Source organism: Eublepharis macularius, chromosome 5 (assembly GCF_028583425.1).
Source record: "Eublepharis macularius isolate TG4126 chromosome 5, MPM_Emac_v1.0, whole genome shotgun sequence".
Classification (NCBI taxonomy): Eukaryota; Metazoa; Chordata; class Lepidosauria; order Squamata; family Eublepharidae; genus Eublepharis; species Eublepharis macularius.
In genome coordinates, this window is record NC_072794.1 from 171,669,083 (window position 1) to 171,685,117 (window position 16,035).

The 16,035-nt window shown below is 48.0% G+C and overlaps 1 protein-coding gene across 1 annotated transcript in view; it reads left to right on the forward strand.

The window, feature by feature from the left end:
* HCK (HCK proto-oncogene, Src family tyrosine kinase) overlaps nucleotides 1-9,361 on the forward strand; it is a 49,810-nt gene extending 40,449 nt beyond the window's left edge. Inside the window, exons 11-14 of the mRNA XM_054981871.1 lie at nucleotides 208-284; nucleotides 4,430-4,583; nucleotides 6,525-6,656; nucleotides 6,886-9,361. Of these exons, the coding sequence (XP_054837846.1) occupies nucleotides 208-284; nucleotides 4,430-4,583; nucleotides 6,525-6,656; nucleotides 6,886-7,088 (566 nt within the window). The 3' untranslated portion in view covers nucleotides 7,089-9,361. The remainder of the gene's footprint in view (nucleotides 1-207; nucleotides 285-4,429; nucleotides 4,584-6,524; nucleotides 6,657-6,885) is intronic.
* Nucleotides 9,362-16,035: the final 6,674 nt, after the last annotated feature.

Here is a 16,035-nt window from a genome sequence, read left to right on the forward strand (position 1 = left end):
TGGCAAGGACGTTGTTCTGCTCTGATGGAAGGCTTTGAATGTTTAGTTCCAGGGTTTGGACAGAGGTACAGATCCCCCCTGCACCAGCCTGGCTTTCTTGGAGATGCTGGTGTTTTCTTGCTGAGCTAGCAGGGAAGGAACGGGAGCGAGGGTGGGGGCTCCCAGAAAAGTCCACAACCTGAAGAATAACTTCTTTCCGCTCCACAGGCAGCTTGCTGGATTTTCTGAAAAGCGACGAAGGACACAGTCAGCCACTCCCAAAGCTGATAGACTTCTCTGCCCAGGTAAGCAGGAGCCGTCTCCTTTTTGGAAACGAGGAAGTTGCCGTTTTCAGTTCCCTAGGAGATGCTCTGAGGTTCATCCAGGGATTCAGCCCTTGGAATAGGATGTGAGAATGTGCTTCTGAACGAGGGCAGAGCAACACTTCTGTTGGTAGGGGTGCTTGCCTAGAGGCCTTGGATCAAAGCTGTGAAGGCTCGGCTGTCCTTGCTATCCCTATGACATCTCTGGGGTGTTCAGTCCACGCTATGCAGGTCTCTGCCCATCCCATATCGCTCGTGTAATCCACATTTCTCAGGCAGGAGTGTTGGGCTAGGATCTGAGAAACCCAGGTTCGAGTCCGCTCTGTGCCGTGGAAGCTTGCTGGGTGACCTTGGGCCAGTCACGCACTGTCAGTCTAGCCTACCCCACAGGGTTGTTGTGTTACAGTGGAAGAATGCAGACTGATGTAATCCACTGCGGGGGAAAGGTAGGGTCTAAATGAAGCAAATGCATTTTAAAAAATACATATCCCAGGGGTGCTGCATGCCCCTCAGTGCAGATCAGGGCCTCCCCACTAGGGTTGCCAACTGACTTGGAGAAAATGGTCTTGTCCCTTTATTTATTTATTTTGCTTCACCTTTTCCTCACCTTTCTCCCCAATGGGAACTCAAGGTGGCTTACGTCATTCTTCTCTCCTCCATTTTTTCCTCACAACAACCCCGTGAGGTAGCTTAGGCTGAGAGTTTGGATCTGGCCCAAGATCACCCAATAAGCTTCCATGGCAGAGCGGGGAATCGAACCTGGGTTGTCCAGCTCTTAGTCCATCGCCCTAACCTCTACACCACACTGGCTGCCTTTAACAGAGAGTCTTTAATAGAGGTAGGTAAAGGTAGTCCCCTGTGCAAGCACCGAGTCATTACTGACCCATGGGGGGACGTTGCATCACAACGTTTTCTTGGCAGACTTTTGTTACCGGGTGGTTTGCCATTGCCTTCCCCAGTCATCTACACTTTACTCCCAGGAAACTGGGTACTCATTTCACCGACCTCGGAAGGATGGAAGGCTGAGTCAACCTTGAGCCGGCTACCTGAACCCGGCTTCCACCAGGATTGAACTCAGGTCATGAGCAGAGCTTGGACTACTGTACTGCCGCTTACCACGCTATGCCACGGGGCTCCTCCTTTAATAGGGATGGAGTGTTATATTATTTACCAGATGGCGTCATTTGCCTCCATGTCTTGAGAAGCTTCAGCTGCTCCTTTCCATATTTTAAGCCTCTGTTGAAGGGGCAGGGCGTTGTTCTCCAGGCCTGTTGGCAAGCCTACTCCCTCTGCCCTAATCTCCAGTAAGCAGAGACCTGAATCAGCCCAGTTGAAAGTTCTGTCAAAGGACGCTTTGTTCGAAGTAAGGCTGATTTGAATGTGCAAATCGGCCTGACTCTTGTGGCCTGTGTGTGCATGTAAGTGGAGGAAGCAGCAAATGGGGAACGGGCCCAGGGGCATTTCCTTCTCTGATGAGGAGTTGTTCTCCCTGCCCTGTGCAACAAGCCGTCCTTTGTCTGGAAGGGTCTGTGCTGTGCCTTCCAAATCAGCAATTCAAATGAGCAGGTGGGTCCAGGGTGGCAAACACTGTTTTTCTCCAACTTCCCTGCTGAAAATTAGCCTCTGAGCTTCGGGACGTCTGTCCTTGGAGGGTGTGGTGACCAGAGGGTAAAGCTCCCAGTTCAGCTCTCTGGGCCCAGCCATGACTCACTGAAGCTGACCTGAGATGGACAGCTGCTCTCAGGGTCTTTGCGTTCAGAGGATATGTAATTTTATGCAGAAGCAGCATTGGCCACAAAGAGGCTCACGTGCATTATAAGGCTTTTAAGCTTGGCCACAGGCCTCCTCATGAACTAAGCCCATTTGCGAAGATGAAATTAACAAACCCTCTAAGGAGCTGTTTCCAGGGCTCTGTGTAGAGAGGTGAAATTGACAGAGCCTCCGGCTTTTAAACTACGCTTCCGGGCTAATGTATCTCCCTACACTTGAGCATCCTCGTGTAGAGAGACTCATAGTCACTACTTTACAGGACTCGTGTTGCAATTGCCACAACAATTGGGGAGCTTTCTGAGCATTGCAATTTTATTGTATTTAATTTAATTGTCTTTAATGCTGGGGAAGGCGATGGCAAACCACCCCGTAACAAAAAGTCTGCCAAGAAAACGTTGTGATGCGACGTCCTCCCCATGAGTCAGTAATGACTCTCGCACAGGGGACTACCTTTACCCGATGCTGGCAGATCCCATGTGGTACTGGTTGTTGGAGAGGGCTGGAATAGAGATGGTCAGAGTGCAGGACTGAGGCTGTGTTCTACCTAAAGTTTAAGGCGCTCTGACCATAGTACCAGTACCATCTTCATTCCTTCCAGGGGACTGATTTGCACCTGGGAAAGTGCATGTGTGCATGTGTGTGTGTAGGGAAGGATCCCCAAACCCTTGCCCAGCATTGTGCAGACTAGGGGGCTTCATGGCTGCTAATTCAGAGATGGGAGGTGTCTGACCCCAAGCCGCACAACAGGCATTAGGCAGGAAACAAACAATTCTTGTTATGGGGATAAGGCTGACATGTATCAAGAATTTCACATAGAATGGTGGTAGGGCTGTTGGGTCTTATCCTGCTGCCAGACCCACTTATACATCAGAAAATGGAGGGACCCAGAAGTGACATCATGGTGTCAAGGTAACACTCTAGGACTTCCACAAGTCTGTTTTACCACTCTGTGGTAAAACAATGGAGCTTGGAGGGAACCCTCCTCCCCCTCCCATTGGGGGGAAAAAAGTAGCGGGGCAGGAAGTTTGAAAGCCTCCACCCCCCACCAGCTGAAGCAAGCGGCACAGCATTTGAAACTCAAAGCGTTCCTGGCACAGCATTTGAAACTCAAAGCGTTCCTTTTCGTACTACATGCAAGCGACACGGAAAGGCGTGCGTTCAAACACCGCACCACTTGCTTCAGCTGGTGGGAAGGCTCTCCCCACCAGCTGTAGCAAGTGGACTGGTGTTTCATGCCACTTGCAAGCGGCACAAAAAGGGGCACTTTCAAACGCTCCACTGGTTTCTTCACACAATATGAGGGGGAGCATTTGAAAACAACATTTTTCTTGCACGTGACAAGAAAAGTGTTGCTTTGAGCTTCAGTGTGCTCCACATTTTTATGGAGCATACCGAAGCGATTCAAACACTCAAATTCCGAAGCGGCTTGCTTCTTCAGGATTCGGGTTATTTCTAATTTTTTCCCAAATATTTTTCAGGTGCAGGATACAAATCGCTTCGGAAAGCTTTGGCTTAGGCTGATTCGGGAATCCCAAATCTTTCCAAATAGGGCCCGGTTTGGATGTTTATCCCTAATCAGAATCCCGAATGGCACACCCCAGTTATGTTCATAAATGCAATAGAAGTGAAGGCTTCTTGTGTCTGAGGAAAGTGCAACCGCTAGCGGAACACAGCCACAGAATTCATCCCTGTGTGTTATGCCTTTCTCCTCATTCACTTTCACTGTTGCTCACGTCCCACTGACATCTTTCTACTAGAAGGACGAGCAGAAAGACTGGGGAATTCCTGGAGATTTCGGGGTGGAACCTGGAGGACAAGGTTTGGGGCGGGAGGGACCTCAGCAGGATATAAGGCCACAGAGTCCATCCTCCAAAGGAGCCACTCTCCCAGGGAACTGATTTGTATAGTCCGGAGATCAGTTGTAATTCCAGGAACTCTCCAGGCACCACCTGGAGGTTGGCAGCTAGAGTGAGCAGTTGAGCTTGCCCCATCAGGAGGGCTGCTCTGACAAATCTGTGCCTGTTTTGCATTTTTAGCACATACATTTTGTTCCAGCCACCTTAATGTAATCTGGAGGCAAATTTGGATCCAAAAAGGGAAATTCTTACAAAGGAGGAAGGAAACTTAATTAAGAAAATGTACAGACACTGCAGATCACCATTGCTAAAGCTTCCTCAAGGGGCAGTGAGGCTGACCACAGCTGAGCTGGGATTTGAAGCTGAGTTTCTAATTTTAATTTCGGCCCACTCTATCCACAGTGGCTTTCTCAGCATGCAACAGGCTTACTTCTTCAGCTTCCACAAAGGCTCGTGAGTGATATCTTTTATAACAAATGCCTTCATCTCTCCTTGCTGCAGATAGCAGAAGGCATGGCTTTTATCGAGCAGAGAAACTATATCCACCGGGATCTGAGAGCGGCCAACATCCTGGTGTCAGGAATGCTGGTTTGCAAGATTGCCGATTTCGGCTTGGCCAGAGTGATTGAAGATAATGAATACACAGCCCGGGAAGGTACACAGCGGCCCTTCCAAAAGAGTTCTCCTTTTTTGTTAGTTCTCTGTTTTGTTTTGTTTTTGGATAGCATGTAACAGATTTTTAGTTGTATTGTCGAAGGCTTTCACGGCCGGAGAACGATGGTTGTTGTGGGTTTTCCGGGCTGTATTGCCGTGGTCTTGGCATTGTAGTTCCTGACGTTTCGCCAGCAGCTGTGGCTGGCATCTTCAGAGGTGTAGCACCAAAAGACAGAGATCTCTCAGTGTCACAGTGTGGAGGAGATGTTTGCAGGTCATTTGTATCTACTCAGGAGGGGTGGGGTTGAGCTGAGTCATCCTGTAAGAGTTTCCCAGGGTGTGGAATGCTAATGGCGGGAGGCTTCACTGTATCCTGAGGAGGTTCTTTTGCATATGGATTGGGGCTTGATGTGCTAATCTTCTCTGCAGGGCTATTGTCGGGTGTAGAGTGTTTTGTTAGCCTGGTGTTTTTCAGAACTGGAAACCATGCTCTATTCATTCTTAAAGTCTCTTCTTTCCTGTTGAAATTGTGCTCATGCTTACGTGCCCTCTGAAACGTGCAGGCCAACATCTTTTCCACACTGTGACACTGAGAGATCTCTGTCTTTTGGTGCTACACCTCTGAAGATGCCAGCCACAGCCAAGACCACGGCAAAACCCACAACAACCATAGATTTTTAGTTCTTTAGAAATAATATTGATAGGACAAACTGGATAGCAAAAGGTGAGAATGAGAACCAAAAGCAGGCCAGCAGAATGAGGAAACTGCAGAACACATCAAGCACCAGTCCTTAGAGACAATAGAAGCAATATCGGGCAATGTACCAGGGCTGGACTGAAATGGGGGCCGTTTCACATTTTCCAATCCCCCACTGAAAAGGGCTCCTGTTTTGGCAATCTCCCAGAGGTGAAAATGTTCTCTGCCTTAAAGTTCTGGGTGCAGCCACTTCAAAGAAGGAAATGGCAGCCTTAATAACAACAACAGAATTTGATTTATATATCACCCTTCAGAATGACTTAACACCCATTCAGAGAGGTTTACAAAGTATCTTATTATTATCCCCCCAACAAAACACCCTGTGAGGTGGGTGGGGCTGAGAGAGCTCTGAAAGAGCTGTGACCGACCCAAGGTCACCCAGCTGCCTTCAAGTGGAGGAGTGGAGAATCAAACCTGGCTCTCCAGATTGGAGTCCTGCTGCTCTTAACCACTACACCAATATTGGCTCTCTATGCATAGTGCAGTTCTGCCTTCTCTCTTAATATAGCCCTTTGCCAAGAGAGGGAGACAGGGAAGGCAAATCACAGCTTCACAGTGAAAGGGCAGTTTTCTCTACAGGAGTGCAGCTCCTTTGCACAAAACCTGGGCAGCCTCCAATGCAAAAAAAAGAACATTACAAAAATGTGGAGCAAGTCTACTCAGAAACCTACTGCGGTCTGTTCAAAGGTGCTTACACCCAGGACATTGTTCCTCGGATTGTACTGGCCATACTGTGGCAGAAAGGGCCTGTGCCTTTGAAAGTGTTATTTTTTCTTTGTTCCTCTGCACAAAGACAAGCTGAATTCAGGCAGGTGTGTAAACTGTGCTAATGTTCTTGCCTCATTTTGAAAAACTGATTCTGCTTCCAGTCCAATATGGAAACCTCTCCGCTGGGGAACACAGCGACAGCCTCAGCCACTGGCAATCTTGCTTGGCCCCCTACAGTTAGCTGTGTGTGTTTTCTGTGTTTGCCTTTTGCTGCTCTGATAATAAAGAAACCTTTCCTCTTGTACACCTGCCTGTTTACTTGAGAGTTCTGTGAGGGAAATGACATGGATGGAGATTCGGCAGCTACCCCCTCTCACAGTGTCTCTTGAATACTAATTCCCCCAACTCACAAGGAACCCCCCCATTTGGGTAACACCTGCTGACTGTAATGGCTCTGCTTGGATCTCTTTGGGGCAGGTGCCAAGTTTCCCATCAAATGGACTGCACCCGAAGCCATCAACTATGGCTGTTTCTCTATAAAATCTGACGTCTGGTCCTTTGGGATCCTTCTAATGGAGATCATCACGTATGGACGGACCCCGTATCCAGGTGTGTAGCCAGAAGGTACTCTTGTAGTCTCTCCAAAACTCTTGATTCTTGGCCTCTGGCAGAGAAAGGTGGTGGGTGATGGCCAAAGAAAATCACACAGGTAAGCAGCAAGCTTCTTATCCATCCTCCAGGCTGAGATGCTCTCATGCAGGTTATGGGCTACGAGTTAACTGTTCAATCAGCAAACTGTTCAATCGTTTAAGTCTCTTTCTTTCTTCATTGAATTCAGGGATGTCGACACAGGAAGTGATGCGTGCCATCGAACGTGGCTATCGAATGCCACGCACGGAGAATTGCCCAGAGGAGCTCTATGAAATTATGACACGGTGCTGGAAGAGCAAGCCGGAGGACCGCCCAACGTTTGAGTACAACCAGAGCATCCTAGAAGATTTCTTCACTGCCACAGAAAGTCAATACCAACAACAGCCTTAGAATGACAGGAAGCCAAACGATGCCATCAAAAGCCAATTGGGCGGCTTCACGATCCGTTGGTGGCTTGGACAAAAGTAGTTCTGTCTCATTCGCTTCCTTGGGGCATCTTGCCAACCACAGCTGAGGACAGCACTGTGCGAGTGATGAACTCTTCACCCAGAGCAATCTCTCGTCTGTTGTCTGCTTGTATGTCCTGGCCAAACTGCAGTCAGCAGATCTCATTCCAAATGGAACGCTGCGTACATTTACTTTTTGTCTTAAGATTTAGTTGGAAAGCCACAGTCTTTTAAACCCAAGAGTGTCTTAAATTTGTAGTTGGTATGATGAGATTTTTGGATACGTGTGTGTGTACGATGGTTGTATTTAAAACACTGATCAAGCAGCACACAACAGAAGGATGCTAGGTGCTATGCACAGCTTACAAAACCCCAAGTTGATTCACTTTTTAGGAGAAATGTGTTCACATATACTAAGTTAGGAGACCACACAGTCCTGTGCCTGTACAGCCAGAAGCTTGTCCCACAAAATTCAGCACAGCTTACTCCCAGGAAAGTGTGCACAGGATTGTACATAGTGACACGGAAATCTAAACTATTATAATCTATTTACCTGTAGCTTATAATTTGATTCAAATAGAAATGCCTGCCAGCAGTAGTCAAAAGATCTACTGTCTCGTCTTGGTTTTTACTTGGAATCCCTGGCGGGGAGGTCTAATTTGAACCACAAAATGTGCCTCGCAACCAAGCTGCTAATTTTGCATAAAGTGAAATTAAATAACACTCCAACAAAAATCCATTTTAAAATGTGGTTGCAGTGATAGCGCATGGTATGTATGTTTGTGGCTGTCCAACCCCTGCTGCAGGCCAGGAAGAAGGCGCACACAGTTCGGTGTAGCGGAGCCAGTTTGTTGTAGTGGTTAAGAGCGGCAGGACTCTAATCCAGAGAACTGGGTCTGATTCCCCACTCCTCCATTTGAAGCCAGCTGGGTGGCCTTGGTTGGGTCAGTCACAGCTCTCTCAGAGCTCTCTCAGTTCCACCTCCTCACAGGGTGATTGCCATGAGGATAATAACAACACACTTTGTAAACTGCTCTGAGTGGGCATTAAGTTGTCCTGAAGGGCAGTATATAAATCGAATATTGTTATCATTATTATTTCCTCTCTTTACATGCCATGATGCAATTAAAGAGGGAGGTGTTTACCAGCATTCTTAATTTCTGTAGGCAGCCAAAGAACAGATGGCAAGTTGACAGGCAGTTCTGGTGTGTATATAAAGAGCTTGAGAAGCTGTTGGCCTCAAATCAGTTGCTTTTTGCTACATCTTTTCTAGCAACATCCTTTCAGCCCCACCTAAAAGCAGCAATTCCTGCTTTAAAAAAACAACTCTGAGTTTCTCTTGGCTGAGGGCTGTTCTAACAAAGAGGAGCGCCAGTTTGGTGTAGTGGTTAAGAGCAGCAGGACTCTAATCTGGAGAGCCAGGTTTGATTCCCCCCCTCCACTAAAAGCCAGCTGAGTGACCTTGGGTCAGTCACAGCTTCTCAGAGCTCTCTCAGCCCACCCACCTCACAGGGTGATTGTCGTGAGGATAGTAATAATAAACTTTGTAAACTGCTCTGATTGGGCATTAAGTTGTCCTGAAGGGCAGTGTATATATCAAATGTTATTATTAAAAAGAAAAGGTTTTGCATAGCTACTGTAATTGCCATGTGGAATGCAGCTGCCTAAATATCACTTGCAGGAACCCCGTAGGCCTTTCAAATAGAGATGAACAACAGGGATCTCTCCATTCTAAAGACTGCTTTAAGTGTACATTTTTAATTATCTATTTTTAAAAAAAATCACGTTCACCACCCTATTGCAGAAGCAACATTATTAGTCTTTCCTGCTTTGCCATTTTGCCAACTTTAGTTTTTAAATCAAACTTTATAGTTAAACCCAAGTTGGAGGTTAGGGTGAGGGCTTGGCTCTTTTTAACCACCATCTTCTTGTGATGTTTGGTGTATTCTCCACAAACTGCTTTCCTAGCAGGTGAAGTTTTGTCTCCAGCCTTGAAGGGCTTTCATGTTTAATGCAGGTTAAAGCCAAGGAAAAGTTTTCCATCGATTAACTGAAATGCTCTTGTAGGCACTTCTCTCCCTCTCTGTACTCAGGACTGTACCTAAATTTACAACTCTGCAAAAAACAGGCGGTATAGAAAGAAATCAAATGTTATCTATGTTGTGTATTTGGATTCATTTTGATGTAAACAGTTTGGGTTTATTTCTCATGATAAAAGCTGAAGCTGTTGAATCTCCTTTTTCGGTGTGTTTTCTGTCCATGGGCAGTGATGTAGAAAGCAACTTGATGCTGCCAGTTTAAAAACGTAATGGAAGCAGGTCCCTATTACAGCAAGCTCTGCATGCATTCTCAGAAGTAGAATCCCAGTGAATACATTGCAACGTGCTCTCAAGTTAAGTGATGAAGATGATAAGCTTAGAATCCTTCTTTAATTGTCTGTGTTACGACCCTTTCTTTCTGTTGGGTAGATTTGGTCTTTAAGCCTTTTATTCCTGCCTCCTTTTGGTAGATTGCTGCCACCCAGAATTAAATTCCAGAATAACTTAAATGTCTCCTCTTAGTAACGTGCCCAAGGGTCAGGCTTTTCATGGTACTATGTGACCCTGAGGAAAGGAATGGGATATAGGAATGACACATACTCTAGGATGTATAAAACAAACAAAGTAAACGTTTATAAGCGGCGTATCAGTTTCATATTATTTCTAAAACTTGATGGTTTCCAAAGAGTAGTTCTCCGTTCTTAAAGTTACTTTACTTAAACCCAGTCACCTAGATCTTCTTTCAGGCTTCACACACAGTTTGCCTGCTTTTGAAATTAATTTCTCTCTCGATAACAAGTAAGACCTTTTCTCAGGCGCGCACACAGTTTGCCTGTTTCCCCCTGACTGAATGTTCTTTCACAATTACGCAGTTCAGGCTTCCACACAGGTTATATTTCTTCCAGACAACATATACAAGCTCAGGCTGCACACAGCTTGCCTGCTTTCCCCTGACTAAATATTTTTCTCAGAAATACTTAAACATGCTAAGGCTGCACACAGCTTGCCTCTCTTGCTCTGACTAGGGTTGCCAGCCAGGTTGGGAAATGTTAGCTGAGTGCAAATAATGCAGCGAAATTACGCTGTGCTGATTAAAGAGGCAAAAAGTTTTATTTGAGGAAGTTACATACTTGAGAGTAAAGAGGAGAGAGAGATTCCCTGCTATCTGACTACATCTTGCAGAAAGAGGTAAAGAAGTGTGGCAGGAGAGAGAAGAAGCAGGATATTGCCCTGTTTAGCCCAATAGGAGACAAGACAAGGAGATGACCCAGGAAACAAGAGAGATGCTGCTCTCACTGTCCTAACTAAGTGATCCTTGCTGCCCCCTGCATAGAAGGCTCTTCTTCCTTCTTGCTGCTGCAGTACACCAGACATTGCTATTTCCAACAGGAAATTCCTGGAGATATGAGGGTGAAGTCTGGGGAGAGGAGGGGCCTCAGTGGAATATAATGCCATAGAATTCACCCTTCATAGGAGCCATTTTCTCCAGGGGAACTGATCTTTGTTGCCTGGAGATCAGTTGTAATTCCGGGAGATGTCCAGCTACCACCTGGAGGCTGGCAACCCTAGCTCTCACTGAATCTTTTTCCTCCACTCTCAGTCTAGAACTGCATTCACTCCGCCCACACTAGGGTTGCCAGCCTCCAGGTAGTGGCTGGAGATCTCCCGGAATTACAACTCATCTCCAGGCCACAGAGATCAGTTCACCTGGAGCAAATGGCTATTTTGTGGGGTGGACTCTATGGAATTATGCCATGCCAAGGTCCTTTTCCTCCACAAACCCCACTTTCTCCAGGTTTCACCCCCCAGATCTCCAGGAATTTCCCAACTTGGAGCTGGCAACCCTAGTATATATGTATGCACATGCATGTGTGTGTATATGCATGTATGTATGTATAAAAATACTGATAAAATTAAACCACAGACATTAATACATCATACAGGTAAAGAAAATCTGTTAACAAAATTATACTATTTATAAATTCCCTCAGGACTCCACTTTTATTTCAGCACTAGGAGCCACCCACAGCGCCCTCGACAAACATGGCGTCCGGAGACACGCTCTCCGTCAGTCTCCCGCACGTATTTGCCCTTCCTTACGCGGCCGGTGGCCGAATGTAGGGTCCTTTCCGGTCACGTTTTCCCAGCGTTGCCATCAGCAAAGATGGCTCCCACCCGGAAATCCTCACGAGCACGCCCGCCAGTCCTAAAATGACGCTCAAGCCCCGTAGCTTAGCAACGGTGCCCGCAGTAAAGATGACGCACCGCCTCTCGGGTTTGTGAACGTCACCTCGCCGCGCCGGCCTCAAGCCAGATAGCGGAAGAGCCGTCCCGCCAGTACCTAAGATGGAGGCGCGCTGGCGAGCCCCTCTTGTTCCCTTTCCCGCCCAAACCACAGCGCAACTCACCGGATGAGTCGGTTGCCAGGGAGACGGACGTTTCCTGAGGAGAAAGCGTAGAGGGGAGGGAAAAGGACGGGAAGGCGAGCGTGAGGGAAAGCAAGAGGGGTTTCTCTGGGGCACTTCCCGGGGGCCTGTCGCCGTTTCCATGGCGCTCATCGCCTTGGCCAACCGCGAGCCACTTCCGCCGACGTCAGTGCCGACACGTGGATCCAAGATGGCGGCGTCGGGGGTGCTGGTGAGTGAGCGGGGAGGCCGGGCCCCCTCCCTCCGCCCCGGGGTGGGCTTGGCGCCCGCGTCCCCCTGCCTGCGCCCTGACGGGGGTGGGAGGGACGGGGTGCCACGCCTTGCCGTGGTTGCCAACCTCCAGGTGGCGGCTGGAGATCTCCCGGAATTGCCACTGATCTCCAGGCCAGAGATCAGCCCCCCTGAAGAAGATGGCTGCTTCGGAGGGGCTCTATACCATTGAGGTCCCTCCCCTCCCCAAACAACGCCTTTACAGGTCCCTTTCCAAACCACGCCTTTCCAGAGTCCACACCCCAAATCTCTGGAGCTGGCAACCCCATTTGCAGATGAAGCTTAAGGGTAAGGGGAGGTAGAGCCTGGTAGGTCTCAGAGAGCTCCCCTGTACTCCCGGCCTGGAGGGCTCTCAGGGAGCCTCTTGAATCATAGAATCATAGGGTTGGTATCTCCGTGGTCATCTAGCCCAACCCCCTGCACACTGCAGGAAATTTACAACTACCTCTCCACACACACCCCATTCACACACACACAGTGACCCCTGCTCCATGCCCAGTGTCTGGATCCCTGAGGAAAATTAGCCACCTTTGTTACTCTAGACGCTTTCGAGGTTCACAGCTTCAGATATGCAGAGGAGGATCCAACTGGGAATTCTGCTTGCTTGGAAGGTTATTGGGGTGGGGGTGGGGTTGAGTCTTTCCAGTGTAAATTCTCTGTGTATGGACTAGTTGGGGGTTGGACTAGATGACCCTGGAGGTCCCTTTCAATCCTATGATTCTGTGTGCCTGGGACTGGAGGAGCAGCCAAGCTTTGGAGCCGACTCTCAGGAAAAGGTGTATAGCTCCTGACGAAGCAAGCTCTGACTCTCAGAAGCTTCTACCCTGGAAATCTAGTTAGGCTTTAAGGTGCTGCTGGACTCCAGTTTTGCAGCTCCTGACCTGTTGCTGTCGTGTCTCCCTCATTTGAGCAGGGAGCGGGCTACGGTCCTGGCACTGTATTGCTTGCCTTCAGATCCTTGGTTGATCAAGGTCAGTCTTGTCTACTCCACTGGGCAGCTGCTTTCCGAGATCTTGGGCGGAGATTTTTCATGCCACCTGCTTCCTGTTCCTTGTAGGCAGAGGATAAGCCTTCGGCGTGCAAAGCAGATGCTGTCTCCTACTGAGTCAGGTCCTTGGTTTCTCAAGGCTCTGACTGGCAGCAGCTCCTCAGGGTCTGGGGTCTTTCACACCTCCTAATACCGAATTATTTTAGCTGGGCATGCCAGGGATTGAACCTGGGACCTTTTGCATGCAAAGCAGGTATTCTGCAAGGCCCTTTTCCTCTGGAATCTTGAGTCTCATAATCTGTAGAACAGGGCTGTGTGTATGCTGGGGGGCCTTTTAGCTTACAGGGTGGCTTCTGAAGCTATCAAGGATGAATGTTGTTTGAGGTATGGGGCAGATGAGGTCAAGTTCAGGCAAAATATACGATATGTAGAGATGGTGCTTGCGCCCCAAATTCTGCATAGCTGACCAAATAGGTCCCAGATAGGTGGCTGTTCCTCCTTGTTTCCACTGCTCTGTAGGGTACAACCAGATTCCACTTTACCTTTTGTGCTCTTTAACAGCTACATAAAATTGTGTGTGTGGGGTCATTGGTTTGCTCTTGATTCCTATTTTAGCTGAATTGTGTCTGGGCCCAGATGAAGTAAACGGTGCCTTAGTCAGATCTTGGGAACAGCAATGAGCACAGGGTGGCCTGAAATTGACCAGGCTGAAACAATGTAGAAGAAACAGAGGTGGTGGCTGCGGTGGGAAATCAAGTGACCCTGAGCTGGGTGTTGTCTTGTTCTAAATAGGGTGGTGGTCCCTCTTAAGCAATGAAGCCCACCAGCTGCAGGTGCTTCTGGTGGCTTCGAGTACTTTATGCTCAAGTATGTTGTTGCTTCACCTTCACCCACTCTTGGGGAAATGCAGGTCTTGCTAGTTAGCAATCCCCAGGGTAGGCTCTTCCAAGGCATTCTGTGCAAGGCTACCTTCGGAGACCTGGCAAGGGCAGTGTGATATTGACCAAGTGCCACTTTTTCATGGCAAAGATCACAAGTTTCGTCCATAGGTATTTTATCTATATGTGTTAAGAAGTCCTCTTGCCTGAGATCACAGGGAGCTGCTGCTAGTCAGAAGAGGCCACACTGACTTAAATAGATCAATATTAACCTTCTACACATGATATGTGTGTTTATTTTGCAAAAATTGGGCACACAGAGGTGGAACAGGCTGCTTTTACAAATGTTCCTGATTGGCAGTTGGGCGGGAGGGGAGGTGCGCTATGTGCATGCACCGGGCAGTGCGTAGAATCTGTGTTCATGGGCAGGGCCAACATGCTTCTGCTCTCTCTCCCTCTCCATATGTTGGTTTCTACACACACATTTTTGTTTAATCTTACTTTCTGTCATATGTAGAGGGCTAATATGAGGTGGCTTCACGTCTTTCACATGAAGACAGTTTAGAAAGGGCTCCTGGTCCAGATCCAGCAGTCAGACGGCTGCTTGGCAAGCAACATTTGCAGCAGCTCCCCTTTAATCCATGGTGCTAGTTCCACTTTGCTTTAATGATACTGTTCATTTGGCCAACAGGCTTTTAGCAATGTCACGCTAAACACAACAACAAACAAATAATCCTGGTGCTGGTTTTGTCCTGCAAAGCTGTCACTGGCTTGGGTCTGGGCTGCTGGAAGGGGCGGCTGCTCATGTCTGAGCCTGGCCACGTGCTCAGATCTTCCTCCCAGGCTGTGCTTCGTGTCCCATCTCCTGGAGGCTGGCTTCCTGCGTTTTCGTTGATGGCTTCTAGCTTATAAGGTGTCCTCCCAGGGGGCAGCTTAACTGCCTGTGCTGCCAGTACTCAGACATCGGCAGCTGGAGTCAAAGCTGGGCCTGGGCCTTTTTTCTTACTGTCATATACTTATTTTATTGGCTTTCTAAAAATGGTTTATTTGCTTTGTTGTGAATTGGCTTGGGATGCTCATTTAAATAGAGGCAGTAAAATCTGGAACATAGTGCTACGCTATGGTATGCAGGTCCCTTTTGCTATTTGTGGTGGTTGCTTCAGAATGAAAAATGTGCATAGGAATTAGGGTGCAGTGGAGGCAAAATATGCTGCTTAGGCTGAGTTTCATGCATCTCTAGCGCTGCCACCAAATTCACCTAAATCAGAACCAGAGAGAAATTCTGGAGAGCCTGGCTCAGGTGAAACACATGTTGTAATTCTGAAGGCAGTCAGAAAGACTTTTGCAAGAGCCTCATAATGTCTTGGGGGGGTCGTGTTTCTTGCATCTCTAGTTGATTCCCTTCTCAGAAGGACTTGGAGAAATGGGGCTGGAAACCCCTAGGCTCAAGGTGACGCTTTTGGAACAGAGCAGAAAAATCGGCCCCTGCAAATACATTCCATCTCATGGGACCAGGAAATGCATTTTCTGTCCCTGCATTTTGGGACTCGAATGAGTACTCTTCCTGTTGTGTGACTGCAACACACAGTTGCCACCCCAGCAGTTGTAGGTGCTCTGGCTTTAAGTTATTGGATCCTGTCTCTTGCCTAACAGATGATGTAGTATTTGAGGTTTCCTGCCCTACACAGAAAGCTGTGCCAAGGTGCACATTGTTCTGAGAGCAGATTGTTTGGGACAAATGGAAACCGTGTTGTGAAGCTGCACGCAAGTGGGACCTCTCTTCTGGGTGCCTCTTGGTCCCCTGTGCCTCTGACCCCTCCTCCCCCCCTGCCCCGGAACATTTTTTGTTCTTTGTAAGTTGGGTACGGCGTAGTCTTGTGGGCTCCGTCTTCCTTAGCTGATGGCAGCTTTAGTTTATCTTCTGCGTGCTGGAAGTCAGAAGCGCCAAATTAACCTGGAAATACCTGATGCCCGAGCTGTCTTTGACAGATAAGAACTGCACCAGTTTGAGGTGGAACTGCTGGAGTCATGACTGTGGAATTTTTGTGGCCGATGGGCTGGGCACTTGGTAGGAGCTTAGACCTTCTCAAGGCAGCGTCCACGTGGACAAAGACAAGCGGTTGCTGTAGTGTAGATGCCTTTCTTCTCTAGCGTTAAACAGTATGCGAGGGTCAAACTACATGGGGGTAAGGAGATCCATGTGTATTTAGACAAATGTCTCAAGTGTGTTATTGAGAGCCAGCAGTGGCTTGAGTGTCAGACAAGGACTCAGGCGATCACAGTTCAAATT